This window comes from Branchiostoma floridae, chromosome 13 (genome assembly GCF_000003815.2).
Source record: "Branchiostoma floridae strain S238N-H82 chromosome 13, Bfl_VNyyK, whole genome shotgun sequence".
Taxonomy (NCBI): domain Eukaryota; kingdom Metazoa; phylum Chordata; class Leptocardii; order Amphioxiformes; family Branchiostomatidae; genus Branchiostoma; species Branchiostoma floridae.
Window position 1 is genome coordinate 6,961,752 of NC_049991.1, and position 21,524 is coordinate 6,983,275.

At 41.4% G+C, this 21,524-nt stretch overlaps 2 protein-coding genes and 1 long non-coding RNA gene across 5 annotated transcripts; 2 read left to right on the forward strand and 1 right to left on the reverse strand.

The window, feature by feature from the left end:
• Positions 1–790: 790 nt before the first annotated feature.
• Positions 791–15,181, forward strand: LOC118428688 (cholinesterase 1-like). 3 transcript variants are annotated; one of them, XM_035838822.1, is made up of 7 exons: positions 791–834; positions 1,989–2,274; positions 2,855–3,013; positions 3,595–4,626; positions 4,899–5,062; positions 5,537–5,694; positions 14,946–15,181. In XM_035838822.1, exons 2-6 carry the CDS (start codon positions 2,027–2,029, stop codon positions 5,689–5,691), a joined length of 1,758 nt encoding a protein of 585 aa, XP_035694715.1. In that variant the 5' UTR covers positions 791–834; positions 1,989–2,026; the 3' UTR covers positions 5,692–5,694; positions 14,946–15,181. The 3 variants fall into 3 exon arrangements, with proteins under 3 accessions (XP_035694715.1, XP_035694716.1, XP_035694714.1); XM_035838823.1 differs by having other exon boundaries at positions 14,993–15,181; XM_035838821.1 differs by lacking the exon at positions 14,946–15,181 and having other exon boundaries at positions 793–834; positions 5,537–6,029.
• LOC118428689 (cholinesterase 1-like) lies at positions 7,157–15,181 on the forward strand. The gene is made up of 7 exons (XM_035838824.1): positions 7,157–7,402; positions 9,513–9,656; positions 10,759–11,019; positions 11,971–12,129; positions 12,618–13,655; positions 14,125–14,291; positions 14,788–15,181. The coding sequence occupies exons 3-7, from the start codon at positions 10,784–10,786 to the stop codon at positions 14,940–14,942; spliced, it is 1,755 nt and encodes a 584-aa protein (XP_035694717.1). The 5' UTR covers positions 7,157–7,402; positions 9,513–9,656; positions 10,759–10,783; the 3' UTR covers positions 14,943–15,181.
• Positions 15,182–16,050: 869 nt separating this feature from the next.
• LOC118429499 lies at positions 16,051–21,015 on the reverse strand. Its single transcript, XR_004832731.1, has 3 exons — positions 20,047–21,015; positions 19,470–19,535; positions 16,051–17,387 (listed from the first exon to the last, which is right to left on the reverse strand). It is a non-coding gene; the product is annotated as an uncharacterized LOC118429499 (long non-coding RNA).
• Between the last annotated feature and the right edge of the window lie 509 nt (positions 21,016–21,524).

The window sequence follows — 21,524 nt, forward strand, 5'->3', positions numbered from 1 at the left end:
AATATTGTATAGCTTGCTGGTAACATAGGGGGGAGGGTGCAGTAGTACACTACTGACAATTCTTATTGCGGGTCATGTCATTTCCTCATCAATCATCAATTAGTGGGACAGCTGAAAAGAAGCATAGGGTGACCTGACCTTTGTTACTACAAACGTGGATGAAGATGCTAACGGAACAAATTGCAGTCTTACGTTTGAGTTCCTTTGCGTTTGAACCATAAATCAACATGATAATTTAGCAGTGTCCTTTATTTTACTTTTACAACTTATAAATTGTAGAATCTCTCCTTTTAAGACAGAGGAGGTGAGATGATGATGTTCATGATTTTCATACTACGCTGAGTCTACTGGTCTTGGTATAGTCTATTACAATTATTTTCAAAATATCGACTAAAGCTTATTTAAAATAGGATATTCAGACAAGGTGTAATTTAAAGCAATAGGTCAACTTCACACAAAAATATCGTTCAAGCAGACGAACACAGGGGTCTCAGTTTCCAATTGAAAGCTAGACCACAAGGACACATGTGTACAATATTTTAATACAATGCTAGACTTTCTTCCAAAACTAAGGTAATACTAGTACACATCGATCAAATTTTCAACGACCACTGTCACCTTCTTCAGGATCAACAATGACTAATCACAGGATGCAAACTCACGAGAGGTACAGGTTGTCACATGATGTCATTCGTCCTACAGGTGATTTTCTTTGGTCTCCACAACAAACACGTGACGTAACCCGATCTTCTTCGGGTCAGTAAGTGCCACTGGCGCGATCAAAGAGCCAGCATAGTTGACGCGAACTCCACACAGCAGAGAAAAGGTCTACAGGTAAGATGCTCCTTCATTGTCTTCAGTGACTTCATTCCCTACAGTGTATATATGTCTTCCTTGTATATTAGTAGTGAGGTTTAAGTAGCAGCTTTGAGCTATAACGTTCATGTGTGCATGTGTTATCCTATTGGCTTTACTGCTACCACTGCACATACATATTGTCTGCGCTACAATATACATTTGACAGTTACGTTTTAAAAATGTGTGTTACGTTACATGTGCAGCAGATCTGTCTGATAGTCTAGTCCAGGGAGGTATCTTTGATAGAACAAATTAGTATCAATTGACTCTCATTTGCCTGTTTATTAGAATGAGTAGGGGTCCTCCCATGTGTAAGTGGATCAATCCTTTCCGGTCTAAATGGTGTAGGGAATTTTGTGAGTAGCCTTCGTAACCCCTGCTTGTGCTATATGACGTAATGGGCCAGTTTGCCCTCAGTTCCAATGAGTCCAGTTTGTCTCAATCATTATGTTTTAGTCCTCCTAACGTGTTTTGCAGAGTCTAGAAAATGTATCTTTGACTCGTTGACAATTGGATATAATTGTATAAGGACTAAACAAATATTTCAACACAGCAGACAGATGTATGTATTGACGTATTAGCTTACTTCTTGATTTATTGCAGATTTCGAGAACAGGTATACATTTTGGCTGCATAAAAATTCCATACTATTTCCATATGTCCAGGTTTCTGCAAGAAGCTAGGTTATCACCAACAGTGTTTCAAAGTAGGATAAATAGAAGAGCCACTGACATTATTTACTTTGGCAGGGGCGTGAAGTCACCACACCCAGTGCTTTTCAGATAGCCAACAGCCCATTTATCATTCAAACAAGTCGCCTTTACAATACAAAAAGTAAGAACTAAGGCTTGTTTATCTCAGTTAGTCACGATGATGTCATCGCTGATTGACACATCACCATATAGACCCACAGTGCTCAGTGACATAAGGGGTCGACGACCTCAAACTTCCGTCAAACATTTCAAGCCCTAAGGTTCGAACACACAGACATCACCAAAAACAATTACTCAGTGGAGTATGTCAGTGAAGAAAACTAGTAAAAAGTACGTGCCAGCACCGTAGTCTCAATTCATTTGTATTCATTAACAATGCACTTATTTTCTAATTTTGGGGCTACACTTTTCTTTCAGAATTGACTTTTGTGAGACTGCACAGAGCTAGAGAAAAGATGCCATTGGGTATGGCAGTGTACATCCTAGCGGCCCTCTGCGCCGCCATGTTGAGTCCAGCTCCAGTCCAGGCAGCGGCTGAAGTGACGGCTCCTGCGGGAAGACTTGTCGGGCTGGAGCAGGACGTGTTCGGGACGACAGTTCACGCCTTCCTCGGGATCCCCTTCGCACACCCTCCAGTCGGCAACCGGCGTTTTCGGCGAGCTGAACACCTGCCGCCGTGGGACGGAGTCTACAATGCTACAACGTAAGGGGCATTCCTTCAGATGAATACCTGTTATAAAACTTATGTAGTAGTAGATGCTACATGTTATTTTAATCTCTAAGAAGAAGCTTTGAGGAAGGTGCCTGAGAGACGTAGAAACATAAGCAAAGAGGAGTACAAACAGGAAGTACAAACTGGTTGTGTAATAGGATTTTCCTACATGCCATTCTAATACTGAATCAGTACTTAAAATTTACTTAGGTAAAGCCACGTTGTTTTGATTTAAATCTGTACAAAACATGGAGTGAGTTATTATGTGCCAAGATCTCGATGGTACTTAGTTGGAAATTTTTCGTTCAAGTACAAGTCAATTCAGACCGAACCTTAAATATAGACAAAGTCTAGTCCCCACCCCTCAAGCTGCCGACTAGAGTAGTAGTAATTGTCCTAGAAACAAGGTCAGTTAATATTTATCTTTTGCTGAATATCTATCAATTCATACACATGAAAGTAAATTATAGAGGCAGTTTTCACACATAGAAAAACGAGTCATTGTGATTTTACAGTGTAAAGAAGCTATAGATAACAAGATATGTTCAACGCATTTTCCTCACCGCTACAGAAATCCGAATGCGTGCATTCAAGCAACCGACGATCCCGTGGGACCACCCCCAAACAATCCGACCAGTGAGGACTGTCTGTACCTAAACATCTACCGGCCAACCGCTGTATCTACCGGAGCAGCTGTCATGGTCTGGATTCACGGAGGTGCATTCATAAGGTGCGTTTGTGGCATTTTGTCTACGGCTCTACGCTCTCATGGAGCGAGCCTTATAGTAATAGCTTGTGTGCAGTTAACTGATTCCAGGCATTTGACACGCATTTTCTTGGCTGCCCGGGCATGAGCTGTTTTCGTTTTGATATTGTTATAGAAAAAGTGTGCTTATTAGTATTCCACTATTCCAGAAACATCAGAAAGTTGGTACAAAAGGCAAATGTGGTGGAAGTAGACATTAAACTGGGAGTAGTTTGTCCATGCCAGTTGACAGTTTGTAAACAAACAAGATGGCTGCCGCCAGCAAACATTGCAAACCTTGCAAAGGGAAATCAGGAAAGGGTATAATGGTTTTACAGCACGGTTGCTAGCTTTATTTGCGTTTAAAGCAACTGGCGAAGCAAACAGTAAGCCAACCTAGAGTTTCATATTAGTTACCATTAGATATTACGCAGCTCTAGCAAGATTGGCCAACTTTATGGAGAGTTTTGTCAAATATAATTTACTGCCTCTGACTACCGTTCTCATCGTTGCAGCATGTGCTATTCCACATTATGATGAAAGGAATTATTGGAATTTCTTTTCAGCGGGGCTGGTGCCATTTACTATGGCGGGATTCTTGCTGCCACGGAAGGAGTGATCGTGGTGACCGTTAACTATCGTCTCAACGTGCTGGGGTTCCTGTGCACAGGAACTGATGACGCGCCCGGAAACATGGGTCTGACGGACCAGTTACTGGCCCTCCAGTGGGTACAGGACAACATCCCATCTTTCGGGGGCGATTCGTCCAAGGTGACCATTTTCGGGGAAAGTGCGGGTGCGGTGAGTGTAGGTCATCATCTACTGTCACCGGAAAGCAGAAACGTCTTCAGTCGGGCCATTCTGGAGAGTGGAACCGCCTTGCTGCCGGGCACACTCGATACCATGTCCGGCGCTAACGACAAGGCCATGGCGTTTTCCGAAAGTCTCGGCTGCCCAACTGATCAAGGTACAGCTGCACTACTGACGTGTCTACGGTCTAAAGATGCCCAACAGTTCGCAACATCAGCAACTGAATTATACCCAGTCGCGGACGATGTCTTTATACCAGCAAACCCAGCAAAAGCGCTAGAAGACGGCATGTTCAAAAGAGCTGACATTCTGATAGGGGCCAACACAAATGAAGGCGTTTTTCTCCTTGGCCTTTTCGGCTACAGTGCTGAAACCCTGGGTTCCATCGATGGGGAACAATTTATGCAGGCACTGAACTCAGCGATTCCAGCAGAGGTCAATGAGTTGGCAGTGGAGGCAATCGTGTTCCAGTACACCAACTGGCTTCACCCTGACGCTGACACCAGGTATCGGGACATCCTGGATGCTGCGAGCGGAGATTATTCCTTCGTTTGCCCCGCTGTTACCACGGCACTCGCCCATGCCCGTTACGGCACCAACGTGTACATGTACGAATTCGGTTATCGCCCGTCTACGTCAACTTTTCCCGACTGGGTTGTAGCAAGCCACGGTGAGGAGATCCAGTTCTGGTTGGGGCTGCCCGTGGTCCCGGCCTATGGCTACAGCACGGAAGATGCCGAGGTATCTCGTAGGATGATGAGACACTGGGGAAACTTTGCCAAAACAGGGTAAGAATCAATTCAATTATTTCTATCCAAAAGTTCTTAACGTTCTTAACTGTCTTACTAGGAAAACTTAGTTGTTGTAAAGTCTAGTTGCTTGTGAGAGAATTATCAAGCTCGACTTATTTTTATCTGGTAGTGGTCTGAAAGTCGCTCTTGCAGATGGCACTAATAAACCCTTCATTTAGACACGGTTGCCGTTTTTGCAAGCATAGCATCATTTGTCAAAACTTGTGTTCATGAACTGTCAATATAATTGAATGTACGTCGTCTTTTAGCGACCCAAACGACAACAACAACGAGCCAGCGTGGAACCCTTTCACCGAGACTGACAGAGCCTACTTGCTTCTCGATGGGAGGGACCCTAAGATGATGAACGGATGGAAGACTACTGAGTGTGCCATGTGGGATGTCTACATCCCGTCTCTCGTCAACAAAACAGGTGAGAAATTCAGAAGCAATGTAAAATAAAATCACTGGCTTGCTGCACCCGTATAGATACTGGTTTACATATCTAGGGTACCGTACAAAATATACCCGTCATACAGTATCGAAGCTCAACGAAATCACAGTACCATGACAGCAGAGCAAATGAGGCCAAATGTCTATGATGAGGATAACTTCATTGTATAATGTATAACAATCTTACATACATGCGATTTGAAATGTGTACTATTGCTAAAATCTAACAACTAATCTAATCTAATAAATCTAACAGTATAAGCAATCATTCCGCAATCAGCCAGGAGATGTATCTGGATAAAATAAAATACCAGCAGGGCAAGGGTTCAGATTCGAGACAACTATTGCTAATCGTGATGATTTGTATATGATCAGAAGATGTAACATAATATTTGAAAAAAAAATGCACAGTTTTTGTTATCTAAGACCTTGTATACTTAATTTATTTGTTTAGGCTCTCAAGGCCCCATGACATCAGAGCCCGTCCAGTGCCAGACTACCACAGAAGTTGTCGCCCCGGCAGTTTGGGGACAGAGTCTGACACTGGCTCTTCTCTTCAACCTCATCAAGGACGTCATCAGCTTCGTCACGACCATCTTCGTGCTGTGAGAGATGATGACGTCATCAGCTTCGTCACGACTATCTTCGTGCTGTGAAACCTTGTATGCTTAATGAAACGTAGGGCTTTCGACCAGAAAGTTTTGTAGGCTGAAATAAATGGTTTGTGATAACCTGTCATATTGCTGACCCTATGTGTTACATTGAAAAGATTTTGTAATGATTCACCAAAAGGAATTTAGTTTCACCTAAATGAAATCTTCATTTGGAAGGATATTCACACTAACTGAATTTTTCTCAAACATGACTGTTTTGTTGCTGTGATTTGTGTTGTTTTCCTTTGAAACGTTTGCTGCTGTGCTGTGTTAATAAATCCTTCTATCACTTAACTCTTAGGTTGCAACTCCGTCTATCTATTTTCAATATGGTTATAGATATAAGGACAAAAATACAATAATTTCTTAGTCAACATGCAATAATGACCCTACTGAATTGCATTACTAAACCCGCTTTTTCGAATGTTTCTCATTTCGTCTTACACACAGAAAATATTTCATAACTCATTACTTTAATAGTTAGCAAACATTATATCAAGTAGATGTGTGTAGAGGGAAATTATGAAATTCAACGTATCATTTTGTACACTAGATAAAGACGCTACACATGGGTAAATTTAATGAAGGCTTCGAGGTATCAAGGATGATATTCCAATTAGTTCTTCTTTTAGGTTGGCTATTGAATCATTCGTTATTGGACATACCATCACACATCGGCGCGTATGATGAAACTATATGTCGTTAGCTCCAATAGCCCTTGTCGGTTGCCATAACCTTGTTACAAGGCTATTTAGCGTTTACGTAATAATCATGTGTTACATAACATTTGAAGTGAAGTCAACAACATCAGCATTCGCTGCCTGGGCGTATTTGCTTAAACGGTGGAAGGCCTTGGTAGATCCTAGACTACTGTCCAGACTTTATTTCTGATAAAGAACTGAACCGCTCAACTGGAGTCGGCGCAGAAGAAGAAAGGAAATATCGCAGTTGGATAGAGTGAGGGAATCTTTTCCTTTGTTTGTATGACACAAATCATTCAAGCAGACGAAGGTTCTCTTAACACGTACGGATGCTAGGTCCCCTATTGGATGCTTGACCGTATGGGCAAATAGGCCTCGTATCGTCCCTACTTCAATATGTGGTTTGGTCTTTGGTTTGTGTGACACAGATCAGTCAAGTAGACGAAGGTTATGTAAAACGTACCTGACAAAAAGATGTCAGGTTCCCTATTGGATGTTTGTCCATATGGACAAATAGGCCCCTAATGCTATTACTTCAACATGTGGTTTGGTCTTTGGTTTGCGTGACACAGATCAGTCAAGTAGACGAAGGTTATGTAAAACGTACCTGACAAAAGGATGCCAGGTCCCCTATTGGATGTTTGTCCATATGGACAAATAGGCCCCTGATGCTATTACTTCAACATGTGGTATTGTCTTTGGTTTGTGTGACACAGATCAGTCAAGTAGACGAATGATATCTACACAGGTACGCCGTGGTACGGGCACAATAGACGTTAAGCCTATTGGATGCTTGTCCGTGTCGACAAATAGGCCCCGTGTTGTCATTACTTCAACAGGTAATTTTGTCTTTGTTGTCCACAACAGAGGAGAACGCAGACTGACCCTCTCGGTCTGTGTGTGACACATTTGGTCTGCATGACGCACTGACCAACGGTGCAGGGAAAATCTCCATAGCTAATACAGGTAAGATCCTTCTTCATTAACACCATATAACACAATTCCACTGTAGAACTGCTAGGTACAGGGAGACTACACTACTTTATTTACTTTGTCGACTTGTTCAGCAGTTCAAAGTGCTAGAGGTATAATACAAATAAACTTCTGAATGTATACACAGTTATTCTAAAAGTAATTATTGTTATGTTTTATAATGTTTTGAATTATGTACTTCTATTGCTTTTCGATTTAATTATAAAATTTACTGCAATTCAGCCGAAATAGGCTGTCATTGTATGTTTTTGTATGTCACTCGACGTAAAATAAATCAATTATTCAAAAGAAGGCGCAATAAGTTTACAAGTGTAGTCATTAGGAAGTATGTCCACACTTAATCAAACGTATATTCTGTCCCAATGGCGTAAGAACTATCACTGCATTCTTACAGTACCTGGCGTACAGTGATCAAAAGCTATTATGTTCTCGTCATGTGTGTTTTTTTCTTACACTGAGCAAATTCGTTAGAAACGATAGAAAATTTTTTAAGCATTCATTTACCGGGCATTTAAATACTAATACTAATAATAATGATAATAATAATGATTTCAAGTTTTCCGACGGCTGAGCAGACAAGTCACGTGTCCCCCTACCCTGATGCTTATCCCTCTGACCCCATTTACCCTCTGACCTTTCCCCCATCTCCCATGTAGGTCATTCGTAGCTTCTCCTTCCTGAGTACGGTCATATTTCCCACCCAACCCTACCCTCACATATCTGACTTCAAGACGCTTATGTTGTTAATTATACTGTATGGTCTGTTTCTGCTATAGCTTTTGAGCTCAGTTGTAACTTGTAACTTAACCTAGTCTCTAAGAAATCTTGAGAGAGATCAAACCCTTACGCTATTGTTTGTGCTCACAGAGTAACCGCTTGTGGGATTCAGAAGATGTGTGTGTGAAAGTTGAGCCCCTGTGTGGCGCATACTGGTCTCTTGTACGTTCTGTTATGAATTGAAGTTTAATATGCAAGTATGCAACTTAGACCTACTGACATGAGTGTTGTTCCTCCCAGTGTTGTTCATGCTGTTGTGTAAGCGTCATTGTGGGATATCTCCCTCTTGGCTGATGTTTAAGTATCTGCGTACTTATTTATAGCCAATGTCGTTGATTTTGCAACATTGATATGGCAATGTGTTGCCTTATGTTAACGATAAGCTTTCCGATGACTTACTGTAACTTCAGAGGTAGATGCAAGTCAGGATACGTTGAACATCCGCTGGACAGAGCCTCGGTTTTAACCGTCCAGTTCGATATTGACTATAACAATGTGGCAACCAAGATAAACGGTCGCCAGCTTGTAGCAAGACATGCTTGGAGTCGTAGATATGAGAACAACAATGTGTAAACAGAAGTTGTTAACACTGTTGTTAACACTGATGAACCGATGTGTATAACAGAAGTTGTCCTGTTGTTGAGACTGATGAGTCAATAAATGCCCGACCGTACTCGTGACGGTGAGCTCACTACCCTAACGGTGTGTGTACTTGTCTGTGAAATAGTCGGAAAACGTAGTTCTCTTCGGAGCTTGCGAAGAAGAGAAATTGATGTACAGGCTTATTGCTCAGTTTATTCAAACTTCAGTGGTAACTGTTACTCACGCCTGCATTTAAACTACATATACTCTTTGTCTATCTAACTTTTGCGAAAAGTTACGTTACTATTGAGATAGCAAGTGGCATAAATAAATGACGATTGGGCTCTTGGTGACCTGGCAAACTATGGGCGTGGCGTTTTCACGCCCCAGCCAAAGTAACTTTGCGAAGTTATTGCTTGGGTCCATTTGATTAAACAAGCCTCATTTACAATGCAAACAGCAATGACTAAGGATCAATCCTCTCAATCAGTCACAAGAGATCAATAGTGACAATGTATTTGTATTTATAGTTTTGTTTATCAATCCTAACGTGTCAGTTACATTTTTGTCAGAGAATGTAGTGCAATGCTAAACTTTCTTCCAACACTAAAGTGTACAAGGATGACATTTGAAACGATCACAGTCGCCTCATTTAGGATCAACAATGACCAATCACTTCAGGGTGCCAGCTCGCGAGAGGTACATGTTGTCATTCGTTCCACAGGTGATTTTCTTTGATCTCCACAACAAACACGTTACCTAACCCAATCTTCTCCGGGTCAGTATAAGCGGCACTGGCACGTATCTTCTGATCAAAGAGCCGGCACAGGTGAAGGGAACTCCACCGCAGCAGAGAAAGGGTTTACAGGCAAGATTTTCTTTCATTTGTACATTGATATAAATGTACATATGTCTTTATACGTGATGAGAAGGTTTGTAGCAGCTTTAAGTTTTTAAATTCGATGAATAAATATGTGTTATCCTATTGGCGTTACTGCTTATGAAGAATATGAATAATGCCTGCATTACGATGTACATTTGGTAGTCACATAATTTGTGCTACGTAACATGCACAGCAGATCTGTCAGATAGACTGGTACATGTTGGTACGTACTCCTTCGGAACAAATTAGCATTAATTGGCTCTCATCATATGCTGTTTATTGAAAGGAGTAGGGGTTCCTCCCCAGCGTGGGTGGGTCAAAACATTTCCTGTCTGAATGGAGTAGGGAGTAGCCTTGTTCGTAGCTCTTTCTACTGCTATATTACGCACTGGCCTGAAATGTTAGCCCTTGCTCTCAATGATTCAAGCAATGATTCGATCATGATGTGTTCGTCAGGGTCTCTTCGTAACTTTGACTCGTTGAAAATTAGAGATGGTTGCATAAGGACTAAACAAATATTCCAGAACACTGCATATGAGCTTACTTCTTACTTCAGAGAATATGTACACATTTGGGCTACATAAAAATTCTATACTCTTTCCGTATGTCCAGGACGGTGATTCAAAGTGGGATAAGTAGACGCTACAACAGACAATATTTACTTTAGCAGGGGCGTGACGACACCACACCCACAGCTTGTCAGATAGCCAACAGTCGATTTATCATCTATACAAGTCGCATGTACAATGTAAAGAGTAAGAACTAAGGCTAGTTTGTCTCAGTTAGCCATGATGATGTCATCGCTGATTGACACACCATTCTATGGTCAGACAGTGCTCAGTGAAATAAGAGTAAGAGGTCGATGACCCCAAACCTCAAATATCTAAAGCTCTTGAGTTTTAGGTGCAAAAAACACAGACGTAACTAAAACAATACCCCGGTTGACAAAATCTAGTATACAAAGTGCGTACCAGCCGCTTATAGTAGTCACAATGCATTTGTATTCACTGTTTATGCATCTTTTTTGCATTGCTAATTTTGGGGCTACGCTTTTCTTTCATAATTGACTTGTGCTGTTGTTCTACAGAACTAGAGAAAAGACGCCATCAGGTATGGCTGTGTACATCCTAGCGGCCCTCTGCGCCGCCATGTTGAGTAAAGCTCCAGTCCAGGCAGCGGCTGAAGTGACGGCTCCTGCGGGAAGACTTGTCGGGCTGGAGCAGGACGTGTTCGGGACGACAGTTCACGCCTTCCTCGGGATCCCATTCGCACACCCTCCAGTCGGCAACCGTCGCTTTCGGCGAGCTGAACGCCTGCCGCCGTGGGACGGGGTCTACAATGCCACGACGTAAGGTCCCCCTTTTTTAATCTCCATGAAAGATTGAGATATTGTTTTGGGTGTGTCTGAGCATGAGTGTTTGTCTTTCCGGAGTTTTGCAGTGAGCATAACTCTAGAGCCTCTTGATTGATCATGATGATATTTGCTATTTGGGAGGTGTTGAGAAGAAAAAGGTCAACATAATTTTAGGTCACCGGTATATGATATTCTTTCTACATGAAAATTTTCGTTATTTTCATCCTTTGACCTCGGCCGCGTAGGCGTACAAATGTCTTATTTACAACATTTAATAGATGTCCTGATATCATATATGTGGAAAGTTTATGAAGCACGATAAATCTAACTGATGAGATATAGCCCCCCCCCCCCCGTGTTACAGTATTGTATCGGAATGTCCGATTTTGATATCTCCTGTTCTAATAATCGTAACTATTTTCCATTTGATTATGCAGTATTCACTTTCCAATTGGTAATTGACAGAGTGCGATGTTATATTCTAAATCATATCATATCGATGAATCACATTACTATCAATATCTATATTTATGTGACTAAATGCGAACTGATAGTCAATAAATACGGACAAAGGTCCACACGTTAATTCGAATCTATATCTAGTTCACTGTGTTCTCCTGCTGCAGTAGTCTCGAGACTCTGCAGTTACAATCAGTCTTATTTTCTGAATGTATAGGTAGATAATCGTAGATTTAACTTTAGTACTATGTTAATCTTCTTTTAACCCAAAGCTATACACAGGTAAAATTTTCAACGACATTGTCACCTTCTTCAGGATCAATACAGTGGTCGTAAAAAATTGAAGAAAGAGTCACAGTGGTCGTTGAAAATTTTATCCGCGTATATACCTTTAGGTTCGAAGACAGTTTAGCATAGTACTGTCATGATAACTACCAACTTGCATGGTAGTTTTAATGATTTAACGTTTGATGCCATTAACTCCAGGTATCCAAACATGTGCATTCAGTCATCAAATCTTTTCCCGGTGGGAGGGGAGATCACCCCGAAGAGCGAGGACTGTCTGTACCTGAACGTGTGGCAGCCGAACCCTGTCCCAACTGGTGCCGCCGTCATGGTCTATATTCACGGCGGGGGATTCATGACGTAAGTGGACAATACAACCACACAACGTTAGGTTACTACCGCGTTTTGTCTGGTCACGAAAATGCAAATGAGTACATGTCGGATTTGACAGTCACACAGTCTTTTTAAGGGTGGGGGTGCGCTTGTCCGTAAACAAAAAACGCGTTCGAAAATCTTTCAGTATCCCAATATGTTAATTGTCTTTTGGCAACTACTCAATGATCTCTAAGATTCTGAAATGGTCTTTAAATGATCTTCAACGTCTTCCAATGACCCATCTATCATATTTTAGCAATGTCAAAGACCAATGGCAAATAAATTAACTTTTTCCTAATGGTTTCCGTACTATAAGAATTGGGACTTGTTACGAGGGGATTCAAATGACGTCGCTTTAACACCAATGTTTGTTTGTTTTTTTGTTGCTTTCTTGGCTTTGTTGTACAATAGCTACTTTAAATATTGTAATTATAAAATTACAGCCAAAATCATCATTTTTTTTTTGGTAATAGTGGCTCTTCTTCACTGTACAACGGAAAGTACCTGACTGCTACAGAAGGAGTGATCGTGGTAACCGTTAACTACCGAGTCGGCCCGCTGGGGTTCCTGTACACAGGAACTGATGACGTGCCCGGAAACATGGGTCTGACGGACCAGTTACTGGCCCTCCAGTGGGTACAGGACAACATCCCATCTTTCGGAGGAGATTCCTCCAAGGTGACCATTTTTGGCCATAGTGCAGGTTCAGCAAGTGTTGGTTTCCATCTGGTGTCATCGGAAAGTAGAAACGTCTTCAGTCGGGCCATTCTGCAGGCTGGAACGTCCTTGCAACCGGGTCTGTCCGAAACGATGTCCGGCGCTAACGACAAGGCCATGGCGTTTTCCGAAAGTCTCGGCTGCCCAACTGATCAAGGTACAGCTGCACTACTGACATGTCTACGGTCTCAAGATGCCCAACAGTTCGCAACGTTCACTAACTTCTACCCCGTGAAGGATACCGGTTTTATCCCCGCAAACCCAGCACAAGCACTCGAAGATGGCATGTTCAAAAGAGCTGACATTCTGATCGGAACTAACGAAAATGAATTTGTCTTTTTCTTGAGTTTCTTTGGCATTCCTGGTTTCAGTGTTGGCTCGGAGAGTCCTCCCGATAGGGAGCAATTCATACAGGCTATAAACATAGGCTTGGCAGGGCCTCTGAATGAACTGGCATTGGAGGCAATCGAGTTCCAGTACACCGACTGGCTTAACCCTGACTCTGACACCAGGTACCGGGACATTCTCGAAGCTGCAAGGGCAGATTATTCCTTTGGTTGCCCCACTGTCGCCACGGCCCGCGCCCATGCCCAATACGGCACCAACGTGTACATGTACCGGTTTGCCCATCGCGTCACTGCCTCCCGCTGGCCCGACTGGGTTGTAGCGACCCACGGTGATGAACTCCAGTTCGTGTTCGGGCTGCCTACCATACCAGGCGTCGGTTACAGCACGGAAGATGCCGAGGTATCCAGTACCATGATGCGGTACTGGGCAAACTTCGCCAAAACAGGGTAAATGTCTCAAGTGTTACTTCAACCAGAACCCGTTAAAATGCTAATTGTTTGTAGTACAACAAAGAAGATAGTATAGTAAGAGTATTTGTTGATAGATATACACTTAATTTTATTTTTACTTTCTAACAAACAGAGGTCTTCACTGATGTTTGCAATTAGTAGAACTGCAGATGCGGCAATAAATGTCGTTTGACTTAAGATCGAATGTCAGCCGCTCCAGACCCTTGCAACTCATAGTCTCTCTTATTAGCTAACTGACTGCAAAGAGAGAGATCAGTCGGTTGACCTAATAGCAATAAAACTTCTTCAGCCAATGAGAATAAGTCTAACACGTGTCCATGCCAAAGCGCTAGTCTTCTAGTTCAAGAACAGAATCCTTATCAAACACAAAGAAAGAGGGACATCATAAGTTTTTGTCTTATTGTGTGACCTGCCATTGATAACTTGGGATTTATCCCTCTTTCAGCAATCCAAACAACAACAACGATGCCGACCCTGTGTGGACGCCGTACACCGAGACAGGCAGACCCTACATACTGCTGGAAGGGAGTGGCCCAAAGATGATGACCGGGTTCAAGACCACTGAATGTGCCCTGTGGGATGTCTACGTGCCAGCTCTCATGAACAAAACAGGTCAGTAAATAGAGAATAAAAGAAAGTATTGACATCTGTTCTGGAGGCATAGATTTCGGGATTTTAGCAAATGTTGTTTCCGTGCCAACTAAAAATGGTGTGTTTGAAATACGCTTATATGTCACGAATGTGTCTGAACTGGGTTGTTTAGTGGGGTTGTCCCTACAGTTCATGGTGAAAAAGTCTGTAAAACCATCGTTTTCATGTGTTAAAACTTTAATGTCGTGGCTTCAAATGGCTGATAATGAGTGGCTAGGCTAGCGAAAACAAGATCGAGAGGTTACGCGTTTAATTCCTGGCATTTCTAGCAAGACGTTAAGTCAACGAAAATGGTACTTTACACGACTTCTACTTCGGTTGAGGAGCCAAAAGGTGGTGAAAGGAGCAGAATTGTCTCCGCCTTCAAATGCCCTTCCCTAGCCACCATGATATTGCTTACTATCGCTAAGCATTTACCTTACCCACTTTAATGTTTATTTTGTGATGTCATTTCCAGTTGCCCAAGCCCCCATGACATCAGAGCCCGTCCAGTGCCAGACTACCACAGAAGTCGTCGCCCCGGCAGTTTGGGGACAGAGTCTGACACTGGCTCTTCTCTTCAACGTCATCAAGGACGTCATCAGCTTCGTCACGACCATATTCGTGCTGTAAGAGATGATGACGTCATCAGCTTCGTCACGACCATCTTCGTGCTGTGAGAGATGATGACGTCATCAGCTTCGTCACGACCATCTTCGTGCTGTGAGAGATGCTGACGTCATCAGCTTCGTCACGACCATCTTTGTTCTATGAAAGATACTAACTGGAACCGACGAAATCAATCGGTTCGACTAGAAAGATTTGTAGTCTCAACAAACGGTAGTAATGATTAAAAGCTGTAGAAGCACTGACCCTTTGTGTTACATTGAGTAAATCTTGTCATAATTCACCGAAAGAAATTCTATTCAACCTTCTATTTTCATCAAGAAAGCTATCAATATTGAATGAACTTCCGAAAATAATTTCATCAGGTGGGTAGAATATGTAGGATACATTAAATCATAACAAATTCTTACATGGATTCAAGTTTAAAATTTATAAAAATGACATTTAAGTTTATAAATATAAGTAAATTCATAATCAAGTGTAATAGAAGAAAAAATTCAAACTGAACATAGGCTCTGGTACAATTATGTTACAAAAATATACTGTAAATTCAACTTTGAATGGGACAATAATGAAAAATTGGAGATATTGATTGCACCCCTTAGATCCTCTTGATGCGTTGGCAATCAGTGAATCTTTCGTAATTGCACACACCCTCAAGCACTAGCGTGGATACTCAAACAAATTGGCTTCAATTCCATTCGTTACTGTCGTCAAGAGGCAATAGCTATTTAGCGTTTCCTTAAAATTGTATCTCCCTGCAATTGGGGCACCGGTGCGGCACTGCGGAGTTCGTTTACTATAATGGCACTATTGTGTTATGTTCGACGATGTTTTTATAATTTATATTGTATTGCGTAGTGCGTAAAAGTTAGTAGACAAAAAAATACACAAAAAGGTCAAAATTCCGTTCTTTATCTCTGAAATTCGATGAGTTTCTTTTGAACCCCGCAGTACCGCACTAGTGCCGCAAGTGCAGTGAGATACCACCTTTAATGATCATGTGTTTCGCGCAATGTGAAATGTAACGTATGGTTCACAGTACCACTATTTGCTGCCTGGGCTTCCTTGATATAGCTTAAACCGTAGTAGATCCATGTAGTAGGCCATGGTAGATCCTAGACTAGTACTGTAGAGACTCTGTGTCTGATCAATCGCTGGAAGACGACAAAACTCATACCCAACTTCAGTTGATGCAGAACAGCATAGCCAAAATCGCAGCATCTACATTGAAGGTCCACCGCCCCTCAAAAACACATGTGAAATGTGTATGTACAAAGTACATGTACACAGCCTCTGTGTTCTACGTTAATTATCTACGTTAAGTATAACGTTAGGTGATAACCTGGTTATCTCGTGCTGTGTGTTACTTAGTTATTCCACGGTGTAAGATAACGTGGTTATTTCTCGTTAAACGATAACATGCTTACTTCACGTTGTGTGTATATAACCTTGTTAACCCACAGTACTTGGTGATGATGTGGTTATCCCACGGTGGACGATAATGAGTCATTCTCGTTATAAACGATAACGTGGTTATTTCACGTTTAACGATAACAACTTTGTTCTATGACGTTGTAGGATACCTTGATCATCTCATAATGTACCGTAACTTGGTTATCCTACAGTGTACGACAATCTGCTTATTTGACGTTGTAGCGCAACATTCCGTCTCACTTTGTATTATAACTTAGCAACCCAATGTTAAAGGCTAACGTTTACTTCTTCTACAATAACGTGGAAATTTTAAGTCCATCTGGCCATTAGCTCCTATTTCGATAAATAGTAGTCTTATAAATTGATAAACACTTATTGTGACCGGAAGTCTCAAGAAAGACACTGAGAACAAATCATTACTTCAAAAGACATTTCTTTTATTCCAAGATCATCAAGTGATAAATTTGATCTTAAAAAATCCCCTCAGCGAGTTACACCTTTTTTCGCATGTGTCATCTAATTTACCGATATGGTTTTGAAATTGTAAATAAAAAGTATCTCTAAAGTTCTGCATATCTTAAAGATTTGATAAATTGAAAATGCTTCCGTTGTGCAGGGCTGTATCGGGTCCGCAAAATCATTTCCCAGACTTTGGAGACCGATTTCCAGCTCCGGGACGCCCCCTTGCGAAGTGCAGACGAAGCGCTGCCCTCCCTCTAACGGCGTTCGGTCTGGGATGCAGCAGAAGGTATCGGAGACCAGGCCCAAAGCTGTGCATCATGAAGCGAGCTCTCTTGGCGACGCCTCCAGGGGTGGAGCCATCCAGGGTGAAGGCACCGCCAGCGGCTCGTTCCCCTTCTACAGCAGACAGGGCTCTGGGAACGAGGTTGTTGAAGATGTAGTCAGCGTATTCGTCGTCGGAAGATTCGGACAACCAAGGATCTTGACTAAGAGCAGCTGTCCCGCCGAGAAGACACAGCACTATGAGAAAAGTTTCCATAGTAGAAATGAAGCCTGAAAACGACACAACAGTATAGTAGCATCAATAAAACAGTAAGTTTTTGAATCGGTTGTTGCCTCATAAATATCACGCTGTCACATGGAAAGGAAAACAACAAAAAACGGCAACACTGCCTTGCTTTTATCGTTAATCTCGCTAACCATTCAGAGTAGGAATTGTTGGTAAAATATCAAAGATAAAGGAATCTGAAACATCAACAAGACACGCCTGGACATTGCGCGAAAGAGAATTGTTCACAAGAAGTCATCAGGGGTCTTTGACATGCCCATAAGCTCGTCACTGCGCACCCTTACTTGGAATATGGTGAAGGAGCTTATTCAGGCTTTTTATTTCAAATCATCTGCGTTATGTTGCATTGTATCGTGCAGCTTGTCTCTTAACCGCAAGGTGGTGCTATTGCTTTATCCGATTATCCTCCAACTTGATCTTCCGGATATGTCAATGAAAATACCCCATAACCTACTTGCTACCTAATCAAACAGTGCATTTGAATTTGGCTAAGAAGTTTATAGGTTTAAACCCCTGGGACGAAAACGCGTGGCCAAATAACACGTACTTTTCGACAAAGGACCGTACAAACGACAAAGTTATTGATAGCCTCTACAAAAAAAACGTGTAACTTAAAGAGCAATCAATCACCCCGAACATGCGCACGCAGAACTGTGAGGCGGCTTATCCACATAACCACATACACGTGTTTTTTTCTTAACGCAGGTGCCGTCAAGCGAAATAATTGGTATGCCCCAAAGCTTTTACGGCTAAACGTAATCTAATGAGCAATTAGATACACGGACATGGGCCCTCAACCCAGAAAATGACTACCGAAACTTCGTCTTGACGCCTTTTACGACTAAACGTATCTTAATAAGGCAATTAGATACACGTGCATGAGCCTTCAACCAAGGAAAGGGCTACTTGGAATACGTCTTGACGCCTGGAGCAGGACGCCTAATTACTCCAATATACTTTCTCAAGATTTTGCAGGTGCAATACTTACGTACATGCATTGTCTTGAACTACGTACATGCGAACAACAAAATACTTAGGACTGTTCTATTTATCATGTGCTCCAGGGGGAGTAAGGATCGGTTGATGAGAAAAAAAGAAGAAAAAAATGAGATAAAACTGATGGTTCTTCAATATTTCACTAGTAAACAAAAATACAATCAATTTGGTACTTATATCCCTCATTGAGTTATCGAGAAACAAAATGGTACTTTTGATTGTGTGACTAGTAACAGTATTCATATATAGTATTATAAATATAAGTATATGATATGTAAGTAGAAATAGTATGTAATGTTGAGATACTAAGATCAAGTTATATATGATATCATTGTACATTAGCTACAATGCTGAGACAGCCATTCTTTTTATTCAAACATTTAAGCAATAACACAATATGACAAAGAGGTAGCGCGCTCAAGTACAAGACTTATTTTGACGCTACCCCTTAAATAAAAAGCATTCCTTTTTTACAAAGAAATCAAGTAGAAATGAAAAGCAAAGAAAAATCACGTCAGACAGAAAATAATACATTGTACATAGTATAACAAGAAAATATAAAGCAAGTCCAGTTTCCCACCCAATGATGAAATAATTGGACACATTACAACAAATGCCAGGACAAATGTGTTTTAAAAACGCTTAGTTGCAGTGATGAAGTTTTGGGTTGTTACTGTTATCTTTTTTGTGGTCTGGTAGAACTAGCTATAGCAACGAAATGATGTCGTGTAGACTCTAGAGTCATACAACGAACAAGAAACGATTTATGATTATCATGAACATGCGACATCTTTGCTCAGTTCAATATCAACGTAAAACCTTAAAATTTATCATAAGAATTATCAGAAAGGAATAGGCAGGTTGGAATAATTAGAACACATATCTAAAGAGAGAAAGATGGAGACGAGAGGAAGATTTGGATCTTCTAAAAATCCGTCAGCAAGCGCTATTACATTTTGTAAGTAATTTTCAGTCGCCTTTTCTAGGTTTTCTAAACATGCTTTGCCTTCTTAAGATTAAATTTTTATTTCTTCAGAACCGTCTCGTAAACAATAAGACACAAAGCTTACCTCTCTGATGCCTTGCTGCGTTGATATTGCTGAATGAGTCACTCACTGGTACCGTACTGCCGTATTCTGTACACAAGAAAATGATTTCAATGACGGTGACTAATGCAATTCTGTAGTGTCTATAAGGTTATACCACAGAACGGGGTGGTGATTTTTTAGCCTTATTTTCTAATTCCATTATCATCAAAAATAATATTTCGTGCTGTATTAGTAACTAACCGTATCAATTATTTAAAACTGAAAAAAAAACCTGGGCGTAATGATTTTAAAGGGAAGTGCATTTCCTAACCTAGAAAATCATGACGAGATTCTGGATACTAACAATATTTTACTCGTTTTGGCGTCGAATTCTGGAAATTGGCCGTGTATTTATTTGCCCATTGCACTTGCTGCCCACTGTTAGTTAAGAATATAAACAAGATACTATAGTGCGTGAATTCGCATGGAAAAAAATCTATATACCTGCATTTCCACACATGAACCACACATTTTTCATAGCAAACAATAAAAGAAAAACTAAACTAATATTTTTTTCGGGCACAAACCACAATTTTTAGAAAGATTGATCTTATCTTACCTCGTTCGAAAACTGGCTTTCCGAAGATCCCCTCTTTTTAAGCTGATGCCGAGGAAAGATATGCGGAAAAAACAAGAGATGCCCCACAGATATATATAGTTGGCCCGCTTAAGTGACGTGACGTCTGTAATCCATTGCAATACGCACATCGCAGATGTTAATTGCCTATCTCAATAGGCATGATATTAAATGTGTCGCAAAGCACCTGGGATGGTACATGTAAGAGTTTACCAGCGTCACACAAAAATCGTAATAGTGCGTGGTAAGAGCCGGACGTTTGGGAAAGGTGATATGTAAGCTTCTGGTTCGCAATAAGGCCTGTATACGTATGTGATGCGTTCTTCGTCAGTAACCGTTAAGAGAAATCAGATTTCTAATTGCCGCCCCCTGAAAGTCAAATGACGCATATTGAGCATTTGTCGGATGGTCATAAGAGAAGTAACATTTAGGATACCTTTGTCCTCTGGAATGAAAGACAAATGACGCACTCTACACTTAATCCCAATAGTGGCCACAGAGGACAAAAACACGGAAAAAAGTTGCCCCCTGAAATTCAAACCGAATATAGCAGTGTTTTGTTTCTCCAAAACTATGGTCACGAGAGGAAAGACATCAGAAATTTCCGCCCATATAATCCCCCCATGGAAATGACAGGAGAGAATATCATTGAAATCCCACCACCTTTTGAGTCCGAATCAAAGACCTTATCAAAGAGCTAGCCTGACTAAAATCGCGCCCCTAGCGGCCGACCCTACTATTGCCGCCGCCCTAGGGAGGGGAGGGGGTCATTAACCAAAACCAGCAAGCCGTCGCATGGCAGGAAAACAAGACGCGACTGGACCAATCAGGCTGCGTTATGTGGATGACGACAGACGGCCAGGGGATCTTCCCAGCTGTACCAAGAATGAAGAGGATTTCCCTGATTATATGTACACTGTATATACTGCTTTGGTGTGAAGAAAAGTTTTATTCAGTAAGTTACATTCATTTTTATTTTAGATTTAATAAATTCAGCGCTTGTAAACTCCGATCTAGCGTCAACTGCGGACAAGCAGTGACGAGAAAAATGCCGGGTTTTGATGTCCTTCTCGCAAAGGCGTTGTATTAATATTAATAGGTGTTTTTTTTAATCTAATTGTATTTCAGTTTGCTTCATACTTCGTTCCTTTTCGTTCGTTTTCGCGTTTTCGCACTTTCGATAGTTGGCGGGGGGGGGGGCTTAGGGGGTACGTTATATCGATAAATGTTTGCATTCATTTGTATCGGCAAACGTTTATTTGACTTAACGTTACTGTAATGACTTTTAAACTTAATTTTATTTACCGTAAAATATCGATGTTTTGGATCTATGCCGTCACTTTGCCGTGCGCCCCTGATGATCCATTAACACAACAGCCCTTATGCCTATAATTATATGATGCGTTGACAGATTTTGCTGACGACGGTCATTTTCAAGCGCTTGGACGTCAGAGCATTTA